Below are 20,528 nucleotides of genomic sequence, written 5' to 3'. Positions count from 1 at the left end.
GAAGGCTGCGCTCAGCCCGGTGCTCCATGTTTCGGATGGATCTGTGCGTGACTGCTGGGCACCGGTCCCTGCTGGGCAGGAGACAGGTCCTGCTCGGTGCTGCGGGCAGTCCCTCGGCTGTGAGAGCCGCCAACAAACCTTCCCTGCCCACCCCGCTCCCTGCCCCTTCCCCTCCCCGCCACGAGCACGGGGCCAAGAACGTGCCTCGCTGCAAAGTGCCAGCGCCGGCGTCCTTGGCCAAACAAACTAACTACCACCCTCGGACCAGTCACGACAAACGGCTTAACGTTTACCCATCACCTAACATACCCTCAAGAACCAAGGCCACCTTCACACCTTTCGGACGTAGGTCGAACGCCCTTCCGAGCCCAGCAAGCCCATGGCAAGGGGTCTTGCCCAGGCCAGTCATGCCAGATGCTCCCGCATCTCTCCTGCCCCTTCCTTGGTGAACACCAAACAGTTATAATACTCAGGTCCATATATATAGGTACCACGTATATATATTTGTGTCGCTGTTCTGCGCATTAACAAAGACAACCAACCCCACCAGGCACCACTTGTCCTTTCCGCCCCCTCCCCTTCCTCCTGTGGCTGTGCAGGAACGCGGCCGGGGACCACCCTACGTGGCCCCATCGCACTCCCCCACTGTCAGCTTCAAGGCTCCCTGCTGGTGCAGCGTCTTTAAGGCTTTGAACTCCAAGGGCATGGTGTGCGGGCTGGCCTGCGAGGTGTAGCCGTACTTCAGGCTGTCGTAGTAGTGGTACTTGACCGGATTCTGGTTCTGGTCCAGGGGAAAGGGCCAGAAGCCGTAGAGATAGATCTGGTTGCAGAATCGAGTGGCTAATGTGTACATGAGGAGGCCGGTGGTGGGTCGCTTGATGTGCACCTTGTTCGTTAGCCAGTACCTGCAAAGGGAGAGTAGAGGAAAGAGTGTCATGCCCCCCACACACGAAGCTCGTGTCTTGCACATTTTCTCTCTCCAGCCTCTGACTGAGATATATTGGTAATTCAAAGTGAGAGGTTTCTGACTAGCAGAAGAGTTCTCCATGCCAAGAAAAGGTCTCTCTAGGGACTGCTTCGTGAATAAGCATCCTCCTGCTCTCTGTCTGGCGGTTACATCACACTTGTTGCTATGGCATTGAAGCATCTCATGCCTCAGCAATCCTTTATGAGAAACAAATTGCTTGCAACGGTGGCCTTCAGTACTTCAGCCTACAATTATCTTCCAATCAACCTAGGAGATCAATACCACAGACCAAACCATACCATGTCAAGTAGACTCCAGCGACCCCTCAAAAGCAGACACTTTTACACACACAAGCTGATGATTTTCATTGATGAATGAAGATTTTTACTCTGACAGTAAACACAAAAGGGCTGTTTCACATTCGAACACATTCGCCTTGGAATAAAGAATCACCAGGCTGAAAGAGCTAAACCACACTGCTGTGTTCCCATTATACCCAGCAATTGCTACTGTGATCCTGGACCAAAATACATCACCACACTCCGCAACATCAGTCCATGAGATACACAATATGGCATACTGCAATACAGAATATGCGATACGGGGGTCAGCTGCGCTCACTGCTGAAAAGTGCGCTAGTTTTTATGAGGGATGGTGAAAAGACCAGGGGAAGGAGGCACCCTGTAGTGATGCACAAGCAGAAATGGTATCAGCGGTTGTATTTTGGGCTGCCGATAAAAGTTATTGCAACATCAACATCCTGTAAGATGTTTTCAGCGCCCAGTGTTTATTGCACAGGCAACTTACCTGGTTTGCTCAGCAGAAAAACACTGTCAGAGGAGCAAAATCAGAAAGTAAAAGGTTTGTGGGAGGTAGAAGATGTCCCCCTCTGGGTGCACTCCCTCTTCCCCCAGCACGTCTGATGCCGGCGCTGCCCCACAGCAGGCAGGGATGGTGCAGGCAGTGCATCCCGCCACGTCACAGCTCATTCAAGCCCTCGGATTATTTTTAATAGATATTTCAAAGGGCCTGAGTTCAGGTGAGTGACTGGCAGCGCTTTGGATAAAAAGCGTAAGGAAGCGGAGCAAAGCACGTGGCATTTCTGTGCTCTCACCCAGAGGTTTGGGATCCTGAGCTGGGTCCCGCTGTCACACACGGAGCCACGGGAAGTGTCTTGCTCCTCACTGGCACTTTCTGCCGGGCTCCTGAGGGTCTGGCACTCAGACAGCAGGAACCCTTGGGAGAGCTGAACCTTAATCCTGCAAATTAGCTTTTCACGAAAGCCATTAAAATTTAGCAACCAAGGCACAAAACGTACTTGCTTGTTCTCAGCCAGATAAGAGAAAAATTGACTTTTCTGGTGAATCAAATTCTGGAAGCAGAGTGACCGCCTCGGCATGTGCAGGAAGGGCACAGCAAGGTTTACTGGGGTCCCGCACCCCAGGGGTGTCCAAGTGCCTGTAGCTTTAGCAAAAGACAAGTATGACCTTTTGGGGAGGTCCTCTTTGCCTGACTCGTCTCCTCGGCATCCAGCATGAAAAAGGAGCAAGAAACTGGGGGAAAACTGGTGAGAACCAGTATCTCAGAGGCACAGCATCAGCATTTTCTGGGCTTGCCTGGCCATGTGGGTTGCACTATGGGGACACAGCAAAGCCCGCTGTGATGTGCTGTGGAAGGTGGCAAAGCTGAGCTACGTGAGCATGTGGCCCACACCCGAACCAGACGCAAACAGCACGTGGCAATAATGGGATAAGATTGCGAGGCTGTAATAGCACAGGAATGTGTATGTTACAGAGGCTGTTAATATGTTTTGGAGGGCTTTAAGGACTTTGTTTAGCTGCTGAAAAGTAGTCGTTCATGATAAAGCAGAACACATAGCTTGCTTTAATGCTTTTGTTTAACATTGACCTATTCCCTGATTGGAGGAATAAGAAGATTCAGAAAGCCCCAGAGCCAGTTTGAACCATGAAAAGGAGACATAGTAACAACGAGCCTAAAAAAAAAAAAAACCAGGAAAAAGAAAGAACGAGCCCAGAGATGAGAAAAAGGACCCAGTGAGAGAGAAAAAGACCCCAGACCTGAATATTACCATTGGACCAGACGATGGTGTGAGGGGCGGGAATTTAGGTTGTAAGGGTGTAATTGCCCAGGGATTTTAGTGTTTGGGGTCCCTCTCTGGAGGCACCCAGACTGACCTGTCTGAATTTGTGCACCACAGACAGAATAAATTACGCTTTTTATTTTGAAGGCCTTGATTAGAGATTCTGCTTCGGGGAACCTAGGGTCGAGCCTGGGGGAAGAAGCAGCGCCCGAGGGTGAGCGTGCGTGTGTGAGGAGTCGAAAGGGGCACCCGTCGGCTCGCTGGAGTCGCCCGCTGCCGAGGGACTCCGGTCCCAGCAGCTGAAGTCCCGGGCGGTGTGTGTGCGACTCCTCGATCGGCGTGTGAACGCTCGGGCAGCGGCTTCTCCCTTACCGGGTGCCGAGGCAATCTTCTCCCACAGGTAGCCATAAAACAGCCTCCTTGATGAGTTTACGGGTAAGCAGATTAGACCCCTGGCGTGCGGAGAGAAATGGGAGATTATCACAACTATTTAACACTGTGAATTAGGGTATCCTCATGCAGCAGGGAAACTACCTGGGAAGAACTGTCAAGCCACATTAACCGGCTCGCTTTGGGGGAAGACAACTGTCTGGGTTTGTCCTGCAGCTGCTTTAGCTTTAAAACTCTCCTTTTATCAGTTTACCAGCTGGAGCACAGAAAGATACTGGTGACCTTGCACCTGCCCAAAATATTAACTTCCAGGTTTTGCTGAGAGGCTGTAAAAACTCTATGAACGTACAACGACCTTGACAGCATGATGAAGTGACCCTTGCACAGGGGTACCACCCATGACCACCAATGTTTCAAGCATATTAATGATGACAAAAAGGACCTGGGTCAAACATAGAAGCACCCTATAGAAGCATAGCATCCTCTGCAACCCAGCACGCACAAACAGCCTTACCAAGACCAACAAGCGTGTGCAACCAGTACCCAAAAGCAGCCCTACCAAAATCAACCCGGTGTATCCACCTCAGGACACGCAGCTAGTGAGAACTTCAATAATATTGGGATAGGGAACAATGACAATTCAGTTTCTTATAATAAAAATTTAAAACCTGGCTCTTTTATCTGTATTTCCCTCTATTGCAGGCATGGCATTGCGAAAATGAGAAAGATGACAAACTTCGCTCCTACAGCATCATAAATTCTCGCTGCTGGCTGCAGCTTTGGGAGAGGGTGATGGACTCCAGGCTGTCCCAGCCCACCCACACAGATGACATATATAATATATAATGCCCAAACCATAACATAGGCCATGCCACAGCGCTTGCAATTTGTTTCCTGGACAGTGAAGGTGGGAAACCCTCTGGTGAGGTCTGGGAAATACTTTTTAATGACTAGTTTGTGATGGGAGTGTGGGAGCTATGCAGGAAGATCTCCCTCTTATCTCTCCCACCACTGGCCAACTGAGACAGCGACCACGTTCCTGGTGCAGGAGAGAACAGCTGGGGATGGAAATAAAAACTAATTAATTCTGTAAATCCAAATGAGGTTGTCTGGGTGCACATGGGATGCTGTGTCAACAGCGCACCTTTAATATGTGAGGTCCGGGATTTTAATTAGGAGGAAAGATAATCTTGAAGCAGGCAGTAATTATTTTTCAAATTGGCTACACCAATCACCATAACTATTAACTGCAACATTTTATGGAAAGAGACAGCAATTAAAAGAGAAGAGCAAAGAGCAGTCCTGAAACCCAATACCTCCTTTCTCAGAGATGTTCTCACAGTGTGGGCCTCCTTCAAAAGCTGGTGCTGTGTCGTTTCTGTAAATAAACCCTCAGGGGTGGAAGCAGCTACAAAGATAGGCTGGTGCCTGAGCGGGATGCAGCTATGAACAGAACTGTGATGCTGTCAGGCAAAAATTGTCTGAGACAGCTCTTGTTTCGGATCATGATAGTGACAGATGGAAAATGCCATCAGATCTTCAAGGCCATCTTTTCTAAGGAGGCAGCCTAGACACAAGTTGTAGCACCTATTTTAACTAGTACTTGATGGTAGCCAAGGACAGAGGCTTCAAGAAGAGCAGCTCAGAAAGTCTCGGCCTAGCTGGTAGGTGGTTCTGGTTGCTCCTCAGCAGCATCAATTTTCCAAAAGGTTTCCAAGAAACTTAAGAAGTCTCCTAAGCAGAACCGCACAGCACTGCTGCCGGCTGCCTGACCATCGGTGTATGCCTCCTGCGAGGGGGCTGCACTGCAGCCACAGGGCAAACGACCACTGTATTTGGACCTTAAAGCCCAGCGGGAATCCTACAGGAGACAAAACACTCTGAAACTGCCCCTAGGAAGCCGCAGCTCCCACCCCAGCCAGGGAAGATGGCAGCCTCCACATCGCACATCTGGAGCACACACCCCCACTGTGCTGACCGCGAATTCAGGGAGCAGAGCCTGGTCTGGATTTGAGCTGAAATGCTGGGTGCAGAACTCCTCCCTGCAGGCAGTGTTGGAGGACCACTAGCAAGGGCAGGGTCCTGCTCTGTGCTTACCCATCACCTCCTGACATGTCTGAGAAAACCCTAAAGTAACTTGTACCCTCCAGGTAAGGGTTAACCTGCAGGATAAAATGAACAGAAAATCCATTGCCCTGATGAAATGAATAAACTCAGGTCAATGAAGAAATCAAGTTTCAGCAGTATCAGCTGCATTATTTAGTGATACAAATCAGAATAGCTGAAATAATGCAATTTCAGCCCCTTTTAAAATCGCTTATTCATTAAAGTGTGATACAAACACAAGCTGTTGTGGAGGTGCTAGTCCTTGACTGTCAGAAGCATATTATCAGTCTGCCACACACATCCTGCTCCCATTAATACTCATGAAAAAACAGCTACAGATAATCAGAGCAAGTGCCCCGACAGTGCTCCGCACTCACTTTGGTGCTGGCAAGGACAGGACCTGCCGGTGCTGGCAGGGCACAGCACGTATCTTGGCTGCTGGGTAGATAGAGATGAAGTGCTGGAGCCCAGGGAGCAACCGCTATCCCCCATCCAGCTTCTCCCAGCCCTTTTCTGTCCATGTATCCAGTCTCCTCTGTCACCTCCACCAAAATAGCTGAGAGGCATGTACAGTGATGAGACCTGTGCTGGACGGGTAGGAATGGGCAGGTCCCCATCCAGATTCATGCTAATGCTGACTCCAAAAGCTGGATCTGGAGTCACAGTTGGGCTTTATCCCCAGGCTGGGCAAAGCTCAAACACCAAATCAAGCCTCTGTATCCAGAGTGGATCTGTGCCATGTGGCTTGGGTCTGGTTTTGGTGACTTGGCACAAGCAAGTCAATGCTGAGTCACAGATAAATAACTCTTTTCTCCGACAGGTCTTGAGCTCTGCGATGCCCTTTCAAACACACATGGTACTCAACACCCACGAGTTAAAGCACTTCCAAACAGACAGAAGAGGAAAGTAACTGGGAAGAGGATTACCCTGTTTCTTTCCCCTCTCCCTCCTATGTCCCTCCCGTTCTTTTGACAAAGAAAAGACTAAATCTTCCTGATTAACCGGAACAAATTAACTGTCTTGGGGTCCCAGTGCTGACGCACCACAGCTTGGGTACAATGTGCCTCAAGTGCAGAAGGGGCGAGAATAATTGCTCACACAAGGATTTATTTGTGGGCTATCCACTGATCTAACCCACATGTGGCTGTACGGGGCATTCGTAGTCCCTCACATCCTACCCCAGTCACACACTTGTGAACAGCTATTTTCTCCCCCTACACCCTTTGGTCATCTTCTTCCCTCACCTGAGCGCGGGACCACTGTCCTTAAACCATCTGTGGGACCAGAGAGGAAGGGCTTTAAGGCACGAGTCCCCAGGGCAGAGGAGCCCCTGTAAGCAGTGAAGTACCATAAGGGAGGAAGCATGAAGTAGCTGGTTTAGAAAACCCACCAAGTGGGTGATGCTGGCTAATCAACAGCAGAACCGATCTCGAGACCGAGAGTGAGAAAAGATGAGCTGGGAGGGCTGTGAAAAGGAAAAGCAGCAGCTTAGGTTTGATGTGTTAGAGAAAAGGGGAGCCTGTGGAGGGATGCAAAAAAGCAGGGTGATGCAATCAAAGCAACAGGTTAGGAGAATAACCGGCACATGTGTGTCCTGTATGGCTATAAGCAAGGCAAAGGCTGTTGGAAAGGAGGCAGCATAGAATCACAGGATGGTTTGAGTTGGAAGGGACCTTAAAGATCCTCTAGTTCCAACCCCCCTGCCATGGGCAGGGACACCTTCCACCAGACCAGGTTGCTCAAAGCCCCATCCAGCCTGGCCTTGAACACTTCCAGGGATGGGGAATCCACAGCCTCTCCAGGCAACCTGTTCCAGTGCCTCACCACCCTCACAGTAAAGAGCTTCTTCCTTACATCTGATCTAAATCTACCCTCTTCCAGTTTAAAGCCATTACCCCTTGTCCTATCACTACATGCCCTTGTAAAAAGTCCCTCTCTGGCTTTCTTGTAGGCCCCCTTTAGTACTGGAAGGCTGCTATAACGTCTCCCTGGAGCCTTCTCTTCTCCAGGCTGAACAACCTCAGCTCTCTCAGCCTGTCCTCATAGGAGAGGTGCTCCAGCCCCCTGATTATCTTCGTGGCCCTCCTCTGGACCTGCTCGAGCAGGTCCATGTCTTTCTTATGCTGGGGGCCCCAGAGCTGAACGCAGTACTCGAGACGGGATCTCACGAGAGTGCAGCAGAGGGGGATAATCACCTCCCTTGACCTGCTAGCCACTCTTCTTTTGATGCAGCCCAGGATGCGACTGGCTTTCTGGGCTGTGAGCACACATTGCTGGCTCATACTCAGTTTTTCATCCACTAATACCCCCAAGTCCTTCTCCGCAGGGCTGCTCTCAATCCACTCATCACTCAGCCTGTATTCGTGCTTGGGATTGCCCCAACCCATGTGCAGGACATTGCACTTGGCCTCGTTGAACTTCATGAGGTTTGCATAATCAGGACACAAGGCAAGGAGGAACCAGGGGAGTGTTTCCACCATGGCTGACGGATGGGAAAGGCAGCTGCTGAGCAGCATTGCCCTGAAAAAATCAGCAAAGGCTTAGATGTTGTTTGGGTGTGAGGACATCTGAGGCAAAGATGAATCCACCTTATGCCCCACCAGGTTGCACTTCGGAGGATACGTGGCAGAGCTGCACTACACAAGCTACGGACCCTGAGCAAGGCGATCACTGTCGTGAAGAGTGCACGCGAACTGTCACAGCTATTTGGATGTTAAACCTAACGGGAGACCTAGCTAAAGAGCTGGAAGATTTATTGATTTTTTTATTTTTTTTTTCTTTCAAGAAGCTCTTAACAAAATCTTATGGGATTAGAATTGGTTACTGCCAAGAGACCCTTGTGATGGACACAGTGAGAAATGCTAGACTAGATTAGACAAGGCAAACTGAAACGTGTCCATGAATTCTCCGCAAGGAGTGATAGTCAAACCTCCAGACACAATTATTTTCCCCTGCTTCCTGGATTTCATGTTAGTTCTCTAACAAAAGCTACTTGGCAATAGGGATTACAAGGCTTTTTGGAGACGCTAACAGATGACTTATAAGGGGCTTGCTTGCTTCCCAGCCAGGAGACAAGCACTGCGCTCGCCAGATGAATTGCTCAGGAGACACTTTATAGAATCGCTCCAAAGTGAGTCATGCACCCCCGAAATGCATGGCGCCGTCCCCATGAGCTGGCTCCCTGCCACAGCACAGCTTTCCTCCTCAGCCTTAGGTAGTGACTCGGCTTCCTTCCGAGCTCCTCCATCGAAATGCTGATGGCTCTCTCCCCTCCCGGTGTGAAGATGGTGAGTTTAACCATGTAAGAAGAGCCTCCGTCCTATTGCACAGATTATCCAGAATCATCAACACAAAAAAGCTATCAGCAAACATTTAAGGCACCCTCACAGCTAGGAAGGTGATGTCTCAAATGATGCTGTTAAGGACAACAAAACCAAATGCTTTTTACTTATCTCAGCAATGCACACTCTACAAATGCCCCAAATGCACTGAAAATTATAGGAAAAAATGCTCAATTGCCACTGAAATGCATTCTGGTCTGGGGGAAAGCAGAGCAGGACAATAAATGCTGTGGTTCAAGAAGGAGTCAAGAACTCACAAATGTATTTCGCTGATAGTGAAGGAAGAAGAGAAAAGGCAAAGCTTTTGTAGCCGAATTGAAGTTGGCTGAGATGTTAGCCTTTGTAGAAAGTGCTATTCCTTAAAAAAAAAAAAAAATATATATATATAAAAGAGTGTCTTGGCTGAAAGACTTCTCCCATTTCTTTGTGATTTCCAAATCAACTTAGGATAGATTATAAAGAGTAGCTTTACGCAGCAAAGAAGACGGGACATTTCTGCAACTGCAGCCCACTGCAGCACAGAGGGATGTTCTGTGGGGCTTTGTGGATTATCAAGTCTCTGCTGCACGCTACGTGCGACAAAATGAATACATTTCACAAATCTCAGATCTGCCAAAGAAAAGTGTAATGCTACGAACCGGCATGTTCTGCAGAGAGAGCTGGAGAGACAGAGGAAGTCGTTGGAGACCACATCCCTGTAACACCAAGGAGCTCATAAGCAAAAATATAAGATGATTGTAGGAATTAGACAGTATCACAGAAGATGATTAAGTAAACTCCTAGTGATTCTGGTCAGTTTGACCTGGGGAAAGACTCCTTCTTCATCCCAAACTATATCATATCAATTACCCTGAGCAGATGGTCAAGACAACCCTATAGGTACCTGAGAGACTTCCTATATAGCACCAAGAGCATCAGCACCTGCCCTCCCCCCCCCCTCAGCTGTGGCCAGCTCATTCAAGACTGCCTGAATCACTCTGAAATCCATCCAAGTCCAAACCTGAGGAGGCTGCACCAAGGAAAGGGTTAACATTGACTCTAGCCTTCCCCCAGAACAGCACAGCTCTTTGCCCCCCAGCCCTGGGTGGTCTCTCTGCACTGCTCCTTGGCCAGGCCACAACACGCTGAGTAGGCGTTGAAGTGCTCCCATGAGTTCTGGCTTTCTGAGGGGGCTGCAGTTTTAATTATATTAATTGTTAATTAGTAGGCATCCTTGCTTTCCTGCTGATAAGTGTGAGAGCAAGAGGGCAGGTCAGGCAGCAGCTCCCTTGGCTTAGAGGACAACCCCTGACAAGGATTAGCCCTGGCTTCTGAGGTTATAATTGAATTAGTGCTGCCTCCGTGCAGCCATGACCCAACTTTCTCCATTGCCCCACAGCACAGTGGCCAGCCCAAAGGACAGGATCGAGATCTCAGCTGTAGCTCAGACCGGGTACTTACAGCCTGTCATCAGCATCAGCCAGTGTCCGACCACGTGCTGGTACCACATCCATCCCAAACACCGACCAACAGTGGCCACTTCTCTCGTTGCTGGTGTGACTGGTTGCATCCCTCTGAGCCCCAGTAGGTTTTCAGAAGCCCGAACCCATGTTCCTTGCATGGGACCCCATTAAAACCCACAGGAACACTAACACGTGCAAAAGGAAGACACTACTCCAAGCCATGGGGGAGAGGGGTGCATCACTCCATGCACCGAGAGACAGCGCTGAACCCCTCGCCTTGTCCCAAAATCCCTGCATCCCCTCCAGCCAGGCAGGACCTGCCAGCCACAGGTGGTGGCTCCAACACTGCTCTGTGGGAGATGCACAGGGACAACCAGAGCGCCAGCCAGCCCGGCTGGACCGCAGGGCTGCAGCACAGGAGGGCCAGGAAGGTGCCGCAAGTTGGAAGATAAGCTCAGCAGCAGACCTTATCGAGGCATCCTCCTCCTCTCCTGCGGGAAAGTGATGCCCAGCCCTTGCCAATCCCTCCGCAAAGCTTCCTACAGGAAGTTTCTGGCACTGGGAATGGTTGCCAGCACAGGATTAGCAGCCTGTTGATTTAAAGGGCTTATTACAGGAGCTTAATTCTATTTTGACAGACGAAAGTAAGTCAATTACAGCTAGAAATAGCTCAGAATTTGGGTTGTGGGTTTTTTTTTTTTCCTTCCTCTCCTCCCTTTCTGTGAGTTGTGGTATCATTTCCTTCCCTTTCTTTACTTCAAAGCCAGCGTTTTCTGTAAGATGCCTCTCCAGCCCAGGGAAGCCTCAAACACTCAAGCACTTGGGGCAGACATGGTTCTTCTCACCCATTATTGCTGCCTGCAATGCACTGTGGCACCAGAGCCTCTGATCCTCCCAGCCCATCCAGGCTGCCTGTGGAGCCGCCCTTCAAACCCCTCTCCTTGGAGCAACCCCTTAGGCTTCCTCCTGTGGGAAATGACCCCAAAATCTGTTCTGTGCCCACCCCCTGCACTGGCACACAACCTGAGCTGGGACAGAGCAACACCCAGCGTGGACCAACTGACCAGAAAAGCTCAGGCTCAGAGGTGTGTGGGGGAAGAAGTGCTCAAAGCGACCAAGAAACATTCATGCTGAGGCTTAGAAGTGGGAGCACCAGCTACACAAGTGAATTCCCACCCTGGGAGATCAAGAGGGTCTAGTCAGGATCAGAGAGGACAACTACCGCCACGAAGCCATCTCCAGCATAAGCCACCGCCTGCCTAGACTCTCTAAATGCCTAATGAATCATGACTCTCCTAGAGAAATAAAGAAAGAAAGCAAAAGCCTGCCCCATCCCTGAGCCATTTACACGGAAGTGTCAGCCCTGGGGCTCTCTTTTTTTTATAACCTCCCCATCCCCACCACACTTGTGTCTCCCACTCACCTGAAGTTCCAAGCAGAGAGCAGAAAGACCCCTTCCTTCCCTCCCAGTAAGTCCATTCACCACCACCTGGCCCTATTTATCTGATCAGTAGGACCAGACCATGCCAGTCCCCTCTCTGCCTCGGCTGGTCATTTAAGATGGGTACTGCAATTCGCACCACTACAGGAGTTTACAGGCTACTCGTGAACAGCCCTCGGGCCTCTGCCACCGCCGAGCCCATCCAGGCTGCCATGAGCTCCCTGACCTGAGGAGCTGTGTGAGGCTTGCATGTGTCACTCAAGCACAAGGTGACAAACCTCATCACTAGCTCAGCACACACACATTTCTCCAAGGAAAGCCCTAACCATAGGTTGGGAAGTTATCACGGTGACACCCAGGCTGGAAAGCACTGGAAGACTTAGGCTCGCTATATTGCACAGCTAAAAGCCCTCACACTCAAAGAGCAGAGCGGAGAGCCCCTGCTTGTGGGGTGGTCTCCAGTTCTCATCTAGGGACCAGCCACCGCCCGTGGAGTCCTCCTCATGGTCTGCAGAAAGAAACAGCTTGCGCCCTTTGCCTCCGCTCTCCAGCTCAGGAAGCTCACGAAATCCTGGCTCCGAGCACACCAGAAACGCTCTCACCCTCGGACAGCGTGCAGCAGGCGCAGCGAGGGGTAGGCAGTCCTGACGTTGATGTGATGCTTCAGGATGAGCTCGTTCACCCACTCCACTCGCTCCTTGCCCCCCTTGGCCATGAACGCCGGGATCCAGAGGATGCTGCCGTTGAGACTGTGGAGGCGTTGCAGCAGCTTCTCCCTCCAAGTCTCGTTCACCAGGTCCTCGAAGGCCCGTTGGATCACCGAGGGGTTCATAGTCACCAGGTCCGTCTTCATGCCCACGTCCTGCGAGTACTCCTGGACAGGGGCCAGATTGCACCTGCGAGGGGAAACACCAAACAGCCCCTTACAATGGACGTGAGAGAGGGCAGTGACAAACAGGAGGGGTGTTTGATGCCAAAAGCTGGGGCCAGTGGCAGATGTGCCCGTTCGCCCTCATTTTTGGGAGGACGAGGAGGAGGGAGAATGAGTCTCTGCAATAAATTAGAGAGGCTCTGACATGCCGGCATGTGTGTGCATATTCCTCTGGGGTAATGCTAATAACAGACATAACTTTGGTGTCTGGTGGGTGGGTTTGTACGGATCAGTATCTCTTCTGGTGTGGTTCAAAAATAACACGTAGCAACAAACCTCCTGTCTTTGCTGCCATGGCAGTTTTGAAATGAAACGGTCTTTCCCACGCAAGGAAAGCGTTCGCCTCTTAATTCCAGCCCTGCTGGGGTAATACTATCCCAAGTCCCTTTTCCCTTCCCAATGAGTCTCTGCTAACAGCAAACCTGGTGGCACGGGCAGCGATAATGACACCAGCCGGCAGTGGATGCCAGGACATGGTCTCCACAGGGTTTGGCTGTCTGGAGGCTGTGACCTTCAAAAACCATCTCTTTCTGTAGTATTAATCGGTGCCTCCTCTCAGGCTGTGCACGCAGATACGGGCACACACGCTCCCTTGGGAGCTCCCATGCCACGACCTCCTGCGTCACGCCAGGGACGACGTCTGAGGGACTGCGGGATAAACTGCCAACAAATCACCCTCATTATATGGCGGTTTCCTACAGCTTCTCGAGGGGGGATCCGCAGCCATTAAGCCATGGCCGTGCCATGCACGTGGCGCTGGGTAAATGGCACCGGTGACCAGCTGATGGGGGGATGCAGAGAGATGCTCCCCCAGCGTGGTGAAAACCAGAGGGTACCCACATGTTAGTACACTGCATGCTCTCCTGCAGCATTTTACAGTGAAGTTACAGTATTTAACGAGCAGGAATTGCATCCTAACCATCTGCCTTGATAATCAGCCATTACTACTGTTTTTCCTACTTTACAGATGGGGAAACTAAGGGAATGGTGTAAAGAAAATCCAGCTACTGGCACGCGGGGCCCTTCTGATCCACTCGTCACAGGAGTAGAATTGCTGAAAATAAATGTTGGATCTGAAGAGCGAAGCTGTACCCTGGACACAGAGCTCATCGCTGGTCACTTCCAGCCCTGCTGAAAAGGCTGCCTGGATGGAGTAAGCCTTCATCAGGAAGATGCAGATTCAAGTGGTGGCTCAGATAACCTATGGTGGGAAGAGCACGTCCATGCCAGACCTGCACTAGCATACCCGGCTGCAGAGAAGTCGCTCAAAATCCCAATCCTTATACCCAGAAAAGCTTTTCTCCTGCAACTTTGCTGCCTGTCATGAAAGCCCCTCCCTAAACTTTGCCAGAACTGCAGTAAGCAATTTTTGCCTTTGCTCACTCTGGTGACACTTAAGGATGCGAACAATAACGCCCCATCTGCCGTGGACAGGACAGAGCTGCTAGCAGCCAGGCAGGCTGGAGCAGCCGGGTTTGAGCGGGGGGCAGAGGTGACATTATCCTCGTTCCCACGTCACGCCAGGGACTGCCTCTGTGAGCCGCTGATGGATTGGGCTGTCTTCGTAATAGACTCACCAGAAAGCAAATGTCTGCACATACATAAATCATCAGCGGACTCCTGCAGCCCCTCAGCTAACAGATGTACACGGGTGTCGGGGATGGGAGGGCAGGGGCGCTCCTCCTCTCCACTTCAAGCATCTTCTGTAGTGAATTCGGTGTGTGCCCCAGTGGGGCTCAGGAGCTGCTGCTGCAGGTCCATGGGGCAGTATGTCTGCAGGGACATCGGTGCTGGGGATGGAGTGGTCACAGGGGAGCGTCAGACCCGGGTATGCACAAGCGTGGTGCCAGGGCACCGCATGGTACACCCGGTGCTCGGGGCAGAAGTGACTTGGGGAAGGATTGAGCTTGCGTCCATGGGAGAGTCCAGGACAGGGTTTATTTGCAAGAGGGTAAGTATGTGGGAAAAGAGGAGGGAGTGCTTGCGTCTGGTGGTGCTGGGGGTTAACGGTGCACCATGAGGACACACGGGGTGCATTTGCAAGGACGGTGGGGGAGCACTTGGTGGTTGGTAGAAGACTTCACAGCAGGACGTTTGCATCGGTGAACTCTACATGTGCACATGAGGCTGCCAGGCTGCACTGCACCACATGGATTGGGACTCCAGCCCCTTTCCACCTCTCCGAACCCTCCCCAAACCCCCCCAGCCCCACCGTGCGGCAGGGCGCAGGCCCCTACCTTATCACGAAGCTGTGCGCGTCAATCTCGGGGCCGCAGCCGCTGCTGAGCAGGACCCCCGAGTTGCCCACGATGGCGCAGGTGGGGAACTGCTTGCCCTTGAGGGGCGAGGTGCGGGGCAGCAGCTCGTACAGGTTCTGCGAGACGTTCATGGTGCTGTCCCTGTCAAAGACGTAGTGGATGACATCCCCCGGCTTCAGCGTCCCCTTCAGCACCGAAATGTCTTTCTCTGCATCCAGGAACTTCAAGATCTGTTTCCTGAGGACAGGGAAGAAAACAGTGAGGTACAGAGATAACTTGGGTCATACATAAGATGAACTCTTGCCTCCTGGCTGCCCTTGCTCTGTGGCCAGCCCATCTGACTGATGCTCTCCAGGAACAGCTTACAAACGGATATCTCCATCTTAATGCCTGCTCCCTTCTCCACCCATCCCTTCCTGGGGCAGGCTAGCACAGTCAGCCCACCATCAGTGGGGGGTCCCTGCATCTACCCCAGGAACAGGGTCTCCTTCTCCCCTCCGTGACCCACCGCCAGCGCACACTAATTCCACTTGGCCTGGAAAATGAGGGCTCAAGTGCTCCTTGTTTTGTCGTCGCAAGGCCAGCTGGTTCAGCCGGGAATTCATTTCCAAGCGATCGCTTACAGATATGAAGCCTAGCTCAGCAGGAGATAAACCTTTTATTTCTTCCTCGACTTCTTTAGATGATATACAGAGGCAATTTGCCAGCTTGCACTGGAAAGGACCAAATCTGCCTCTTGTCCTATAGGTAATTACCAGTACCTGATCTTCAAAGAGAGTGTCTGGTTGTGTCTCCATTTGGATGAGGCTGGTTTAATGTTGTGCTTAATGCTTTCGTTACTTCTGTCAACAACAGCTGGAGACGAAGAATCATTTATTACTACTTCAGCTCTAGAGAAAAGAAAGACAGGGAGAGGGAGACAGGATCCGTTAGCATCCCAATGGCATTTCTAATCACTGTCTTCGGCTCTGGCTGCTGGAATTCAAACTTCATCAGAAAAGCAAAATTGTAGTTATTAGCTAAACAAGAACTGAAAGCCTGTTTGTATTCTGCTACACTCAAGCAGACAGACACAAATCCTTAAATACCTGCTCGCTTACACGAACACAGGCTTACAGCCAGACACAGCTCTACAGAAAACAATCTTACACATCTAGCTGTAGAAAGGCATGCACACAAAAACACAAGCAGGCTCTGCAAAGACAGGCTGGCAGATGGACACTTGCAGACAAGACACCCCAGAGCCCTGGAGAGCGCCCAAAATTCACCAAGACATTTCCTACGTGAGCAGCCAAGGTTGCTGCCCTGTTGCCTCGTGGTCGCACACGAGCACCCCGAAGTGGAGCCAGCTGGGCTCCTGGAGAGGGTTAAAATCCTCGTCAGAGAAGTGCAACCTTCACTTCACCCAAAGGAGAAATTAATTTAGCTGAGCCGCTGGGTGCTGCGTGTGAGATTGGGCTACAAGCATCCCGTACTGAACAGGGGGAGGCTGGCTCGCTCGTAACTTTTTTCCCTGTTAGAAGAGAGCACAAGGATTTCAGCATCCGTATTGCCTGCTCCAGACCCAGAAATGAGCAGGGGGACGGGCAACAGCCAGATGCTGCGGTTTGGAGATGATCACTGGGAGACCCCAGCTTTTAATCCCTCCTCTAAGAAGCAAATCAGCCCCAGCACTTCACTGCCATTTACATCAAATGGCATGAATTAAGGGAGCCTCTGAATATTTGATTCCAGCCAGCTGCCCTCCAAAGAGAATACCCAAGCATCTCATCAAGAAGCTATGCGTGTATCTGCAGCCCCGAAAAAACCTTCACACTTCAGAGCGCTCTGAAAAATACACAGCCAAAGCACTCGCTATCAGCTAAAGGGAATCTCCCTCTCCAGTGCAAAGGCCTTCTTCCAGCTGGGAAATGGTTTGTAAATAAATACATTTATAAAAAGCATGTAAACCCCAAGGAGGGAGAAGAATGAGAGATGGGGCAGAGCTGGTGGCCCAGGCTCATGGACAACATCCAGCTCCTGAGAGCACATCTCCAGCACAGGGAAGGAGCTCCCGAGGACACACTGTGGCTCACACTATGTAATGTTTCAGAAAGGCAAGGAAATGTGTTTATAAATGCTGCCTGCCAGTGTCCTTGTGTGTGTTTGTACAGTACCTCTCCAGAGGCTGCCAGTCGAGGCTGTTGGATTTGTTTGCATCTTGCATTTTGCCATATCACCTCGTGTCTTGCAAAGCTTACTTACAAGGTGTCAAAAATCACAAAGGAAACAGGGTAAAGAAATCTTGGGAATAACTACAATTTTTTTGGTTTTGTCCATTTTCTGTGTTTTGTTCATGGGTGGTGACATCATCACAGAATGATATCATTCTTTCGTTCTCGCATGGTGTCACTAAGCGTTGCAGCCGTGCCACTTTGGTAATGCTGGGCTGTCATGAAATCATTGTAAAAATAACACAGACAGACACTGAATGAAGCTGTGATGCCACGAAATGACTCCGCAATGGAGCGACATTACTGAAGCGCATTACGATAAAACCAAATGAAGTTCTGATGTCAAAGACAGTGATCTCTCTTCTAATAGCACGTAGTAAAACTACGTAAATGGCAACTCTGTCACTGACTTATTTTCACAATAAGTAACTCTCTCTTTCGTATTCTCTCAATCACCGCAACTTGCAGATCCTTGGTTATTTGCAAATGATTATTGCGCTGAGCTGGGGGAAGGAGGGGGAGAAACGATTAAGAAAATGCAAAGCAGAAGCGAAAAGAAACAGATACATTTGCTAAATAAGAACAGCACTATCCAACGAAGAGGAGAAGCAGATTAATAGCTGCCTTACAGCAAAAACAAATGAACACAAAATCTAATTTACAAACCTATTAGATTTGCTATGTAAGCTGTTCACAGCTGATCTGATTGTACCTCTGCCTCCAGAACTCCTGCAAGACAAAGGAAATGCATTATTTATAAACCCAGCTCCTCTTTGCCAAGCATTGTTCAACAGTCAAGAGATCCTGCTCTGAAGGGCTCTGAATGGAGACACTGCTGTGCCATTCGCATCCCACCCCATCCAGAAGGGAGATGTCCTGATGCCTGTGAAGCGCTTTTCACATCCATTGTCATTGCCGCCCTACTGTGACCGTAAAATCATTCCGGCAAAAAAAGCTCCTAACCAACCCAATAAATAATACCTGAGCGATCTAACCAGCCATCAAAGACATCTGGTCTCCGTCATCAAAGTAGCATGCAGCCTACAGGTTGCATTAAATACATCTCTACTTTTTTTTACGAGTCAGGTGTTAGCAGCGCACAGAGAAGGTCTCCTCCATCTCCAGGTTGCCAAGGGACTTTCCCTGTCCTTTTCAGGTGGGGACTGAGCTGAATGATCTGGACAGGATTCCCAGCACTGTCTTCATCTTGGGCTTTCAGTTGAGACCACCCAACATCTCCATTTTATCCAGACTGAGCCACCAGCCTCCTGGGTGACTTGTGGAGACCTCATCCCCACAGAGCGTCTTCTCCCGGCTCCCAGTGACCCAGAGCCAGGGCCCCATTCCAGCCCCCTCCGATCCCATGAGTGCCCTGAAGCCCCTTTGTCCCCACCTTTGGTGTAACCTGGCTGAAGCTACGAGGCCAACTCACCACAGTCATTCACATGCCGGAGCTGAGACCTGAAGTGACAGCCTTGTCACTCCCATGGCCTGATACCACTGCACAAGGATGGGTGCCCAACCTGCCTGAGCAAGACCTGTAGGAACAGACAGCCAAAGTTTCCAGCACGTATATGATGCTATAATGAAGAACAGGTGGGACCAAGCCCCTTCGGAAACCAATGCCACTCATACGACCTGTGAATCCTCACCTAAAAATAAATACATACAAGTATTGGTCTGCATCTAGTTGGTTGCAGAGCCCCTTCTTGCTTTAGCTTGCTATTTTCAAAGGGGTCACAAAGAACCAGTCGCCCACTTTGTGATGCTCAGCGAGAGTCAGACACATTTTAACTGCCACATGCTCATTGCTCTGTTTTATTGTTTCCATTGCACAGATATCCAAATGAACACGCTCATAAAGAGAACCAAATTCTCTTCCAGCAGAAATACTGTTACCTGGAAATATATATCTTAATGAAAACGTATCTCAGGAGCATGTATTTCTACCAGTCCTGAAGAAATCCCAAATGCATTAGACATAAATGAAAAAGAAATAGAGTGTGTGAACGTTTGGTGCCATCAAAAAAGATCTTCAGACTTGTGGGATGCGATGTAAATCCCTTCGTTAGGCTGAGCACAGCCCTCAGCACCGCATAACATCAAACCCTTGGAAATGCTGCGATGGTTGTCCCTTTCCTCCCTCCTGCTGGAGACCATCTATGGCCAAGTCAGAGTGATTCCTGCTCTGACACTCTCCCCTTTCCTTTGACAAACCTGAGAGTCAGCGAGCTGCTTCATTTTTTGGTGCACCAAGGGAACAGCAGGACTCGCTTATTCCTAGAGCCTACTGGCATTTAACAAGCCTCCACTTTAATGGGGTTCACGGCGGGGTGTGGGAGCAGACTGGATTAGTGTGGAAACCACGTATCCTTTCAGCGACGTCTCCTCTGAAGGAGCCTTCCAAATGGGATTCACACTCCTTCACACTTGCTGTAAGACAGATAGGGACTGGATTAAGAGCTTAGAAAAAGAAATGCTGCTCCCTGAATAAGTGCTGGTTCACAATCTCTGTTAAAGAAATTAGGAAGTGGAGAAGACCTGTTAGCTCCCACCTCATCCATGTTTTGCGGCTATGGCAGGACTGATTCGAAGCATCACAACGTATTATTCAAATGCCTTTATCCAATCTAGCTTTACATGCCCCCAGCGACAGGTCTGTGCATGTCTCCTTCTGAAATTAAGGCAGGCATCGGGGCTGGAGATGCTGGATGTGAGGAAGACAAGTTGAGAGCACATCTCCCAACTCACTGTGTGCAGAGGCGGTGGGGAAGGAGATCGGCTGCCAGGATTCCCTGCTGAGCAGCCCCTCAAGGGCAGTTTCAGGGGTTACTCTTCCCCCCCACCATTCCGGAAAAGAGAAAGTTTTCAAAATATTGTAATGCAAACAGAGCACGAAGTGTTCTGCTGTCATATATGAACATGGAGGGGTCGGCTCATCGGTGGAGGAGAGAGCAGGGCTCTGCTAGCCATCTTCCCGTGACTTGCTCCATGGCATTAGGCTCACTACTTTGCTGGCCAGCAGCAGCCAGGATGCTCTCGGTGGACACCTGAGATGCTGGCAAAGACACTGCTCCCTGTACCAGGCTTGGTTTCTCTCTCTGAGCCACGGAGATTGCCTGAAGCTAGGACACGATACTTGGCTGAAGGTCTCAGCTGGTTTAGTGAATCCTAAAATGCTCCTGTAGCTTCAAAACCATCAGCCTTTTGGCCCTTTGTGTTCTACACTGCAACTTGTGGACACCTCCCCTACAATCTTACTTTGTACAATCGATATGCGCTGTGAATATGATACCATGGGGTCTATTGCCCTGTCCAGCCATCCTGCTCAGCTCAGC

The 20,528-nt window shown here is 50.3% G+C and overlaps 1 protein-coding gene across 2 annotated transcripts in view; it reads right to left on the bottom strand.

The window, feature by feature from the left end:
- Positions 1–497: 497 nt before the first annotated feature.
- The window catches only part of ST8SIA2 (ST8 alpha-N-acetyl-neuraminide alpha-2,8-sialyltransferase 2), a 33,222-nt gene continuing 13,191 nt past the window's right edge, over positions 498–20,528 (bottom strand). Inside the window, exons 2-6 of one of the 2 annotated variants that reach the window (XM_050903375.1) lie at positions 17,857–17,919; positions 15,739–15,867; positions 14,957–15,214; positions 12,391–12,684; positions 498–905 (exon numbers count right to left, since the gene is read on the bottom strand). In XM_050903375.1, the coding sequence (XP_050759332.1) occupies positions 620–905; positions 12,391–12,684; positions 14,957–15,214; positions 15,739–15,867; positions 17,857–17,919 (1,030 nt within the window). In that variant the 3' untranslated portion in view covers positions 498–619. The remainder of the gene's footprint in view (positions 906–12,390; positions 12,685–14,956; positions 15,215–15,738; positions 15,868–17,856; positions 17,920–20,528) is intronic. The other variant, XM_050903376.1, reaches the window with a different exon arrangement.

The sequence above is a fragment of the Gymnogyps californianus genome, chromosome 11, assembly GCF_018139145.2.
Source record: "Gymnogyps californianus isolate 813 chromosome 11, ASM1813914v2, whole genome shotgun sequence".
NCBI lineage: Eukaryota > Metazoa > Chordata > Aves > Accipitriformes > Cathartidae > Gymnogyps > Gymnogyps californianus.
This window is presented reverse-complemented; position numbering and strand designations above follow the sequence as displayed.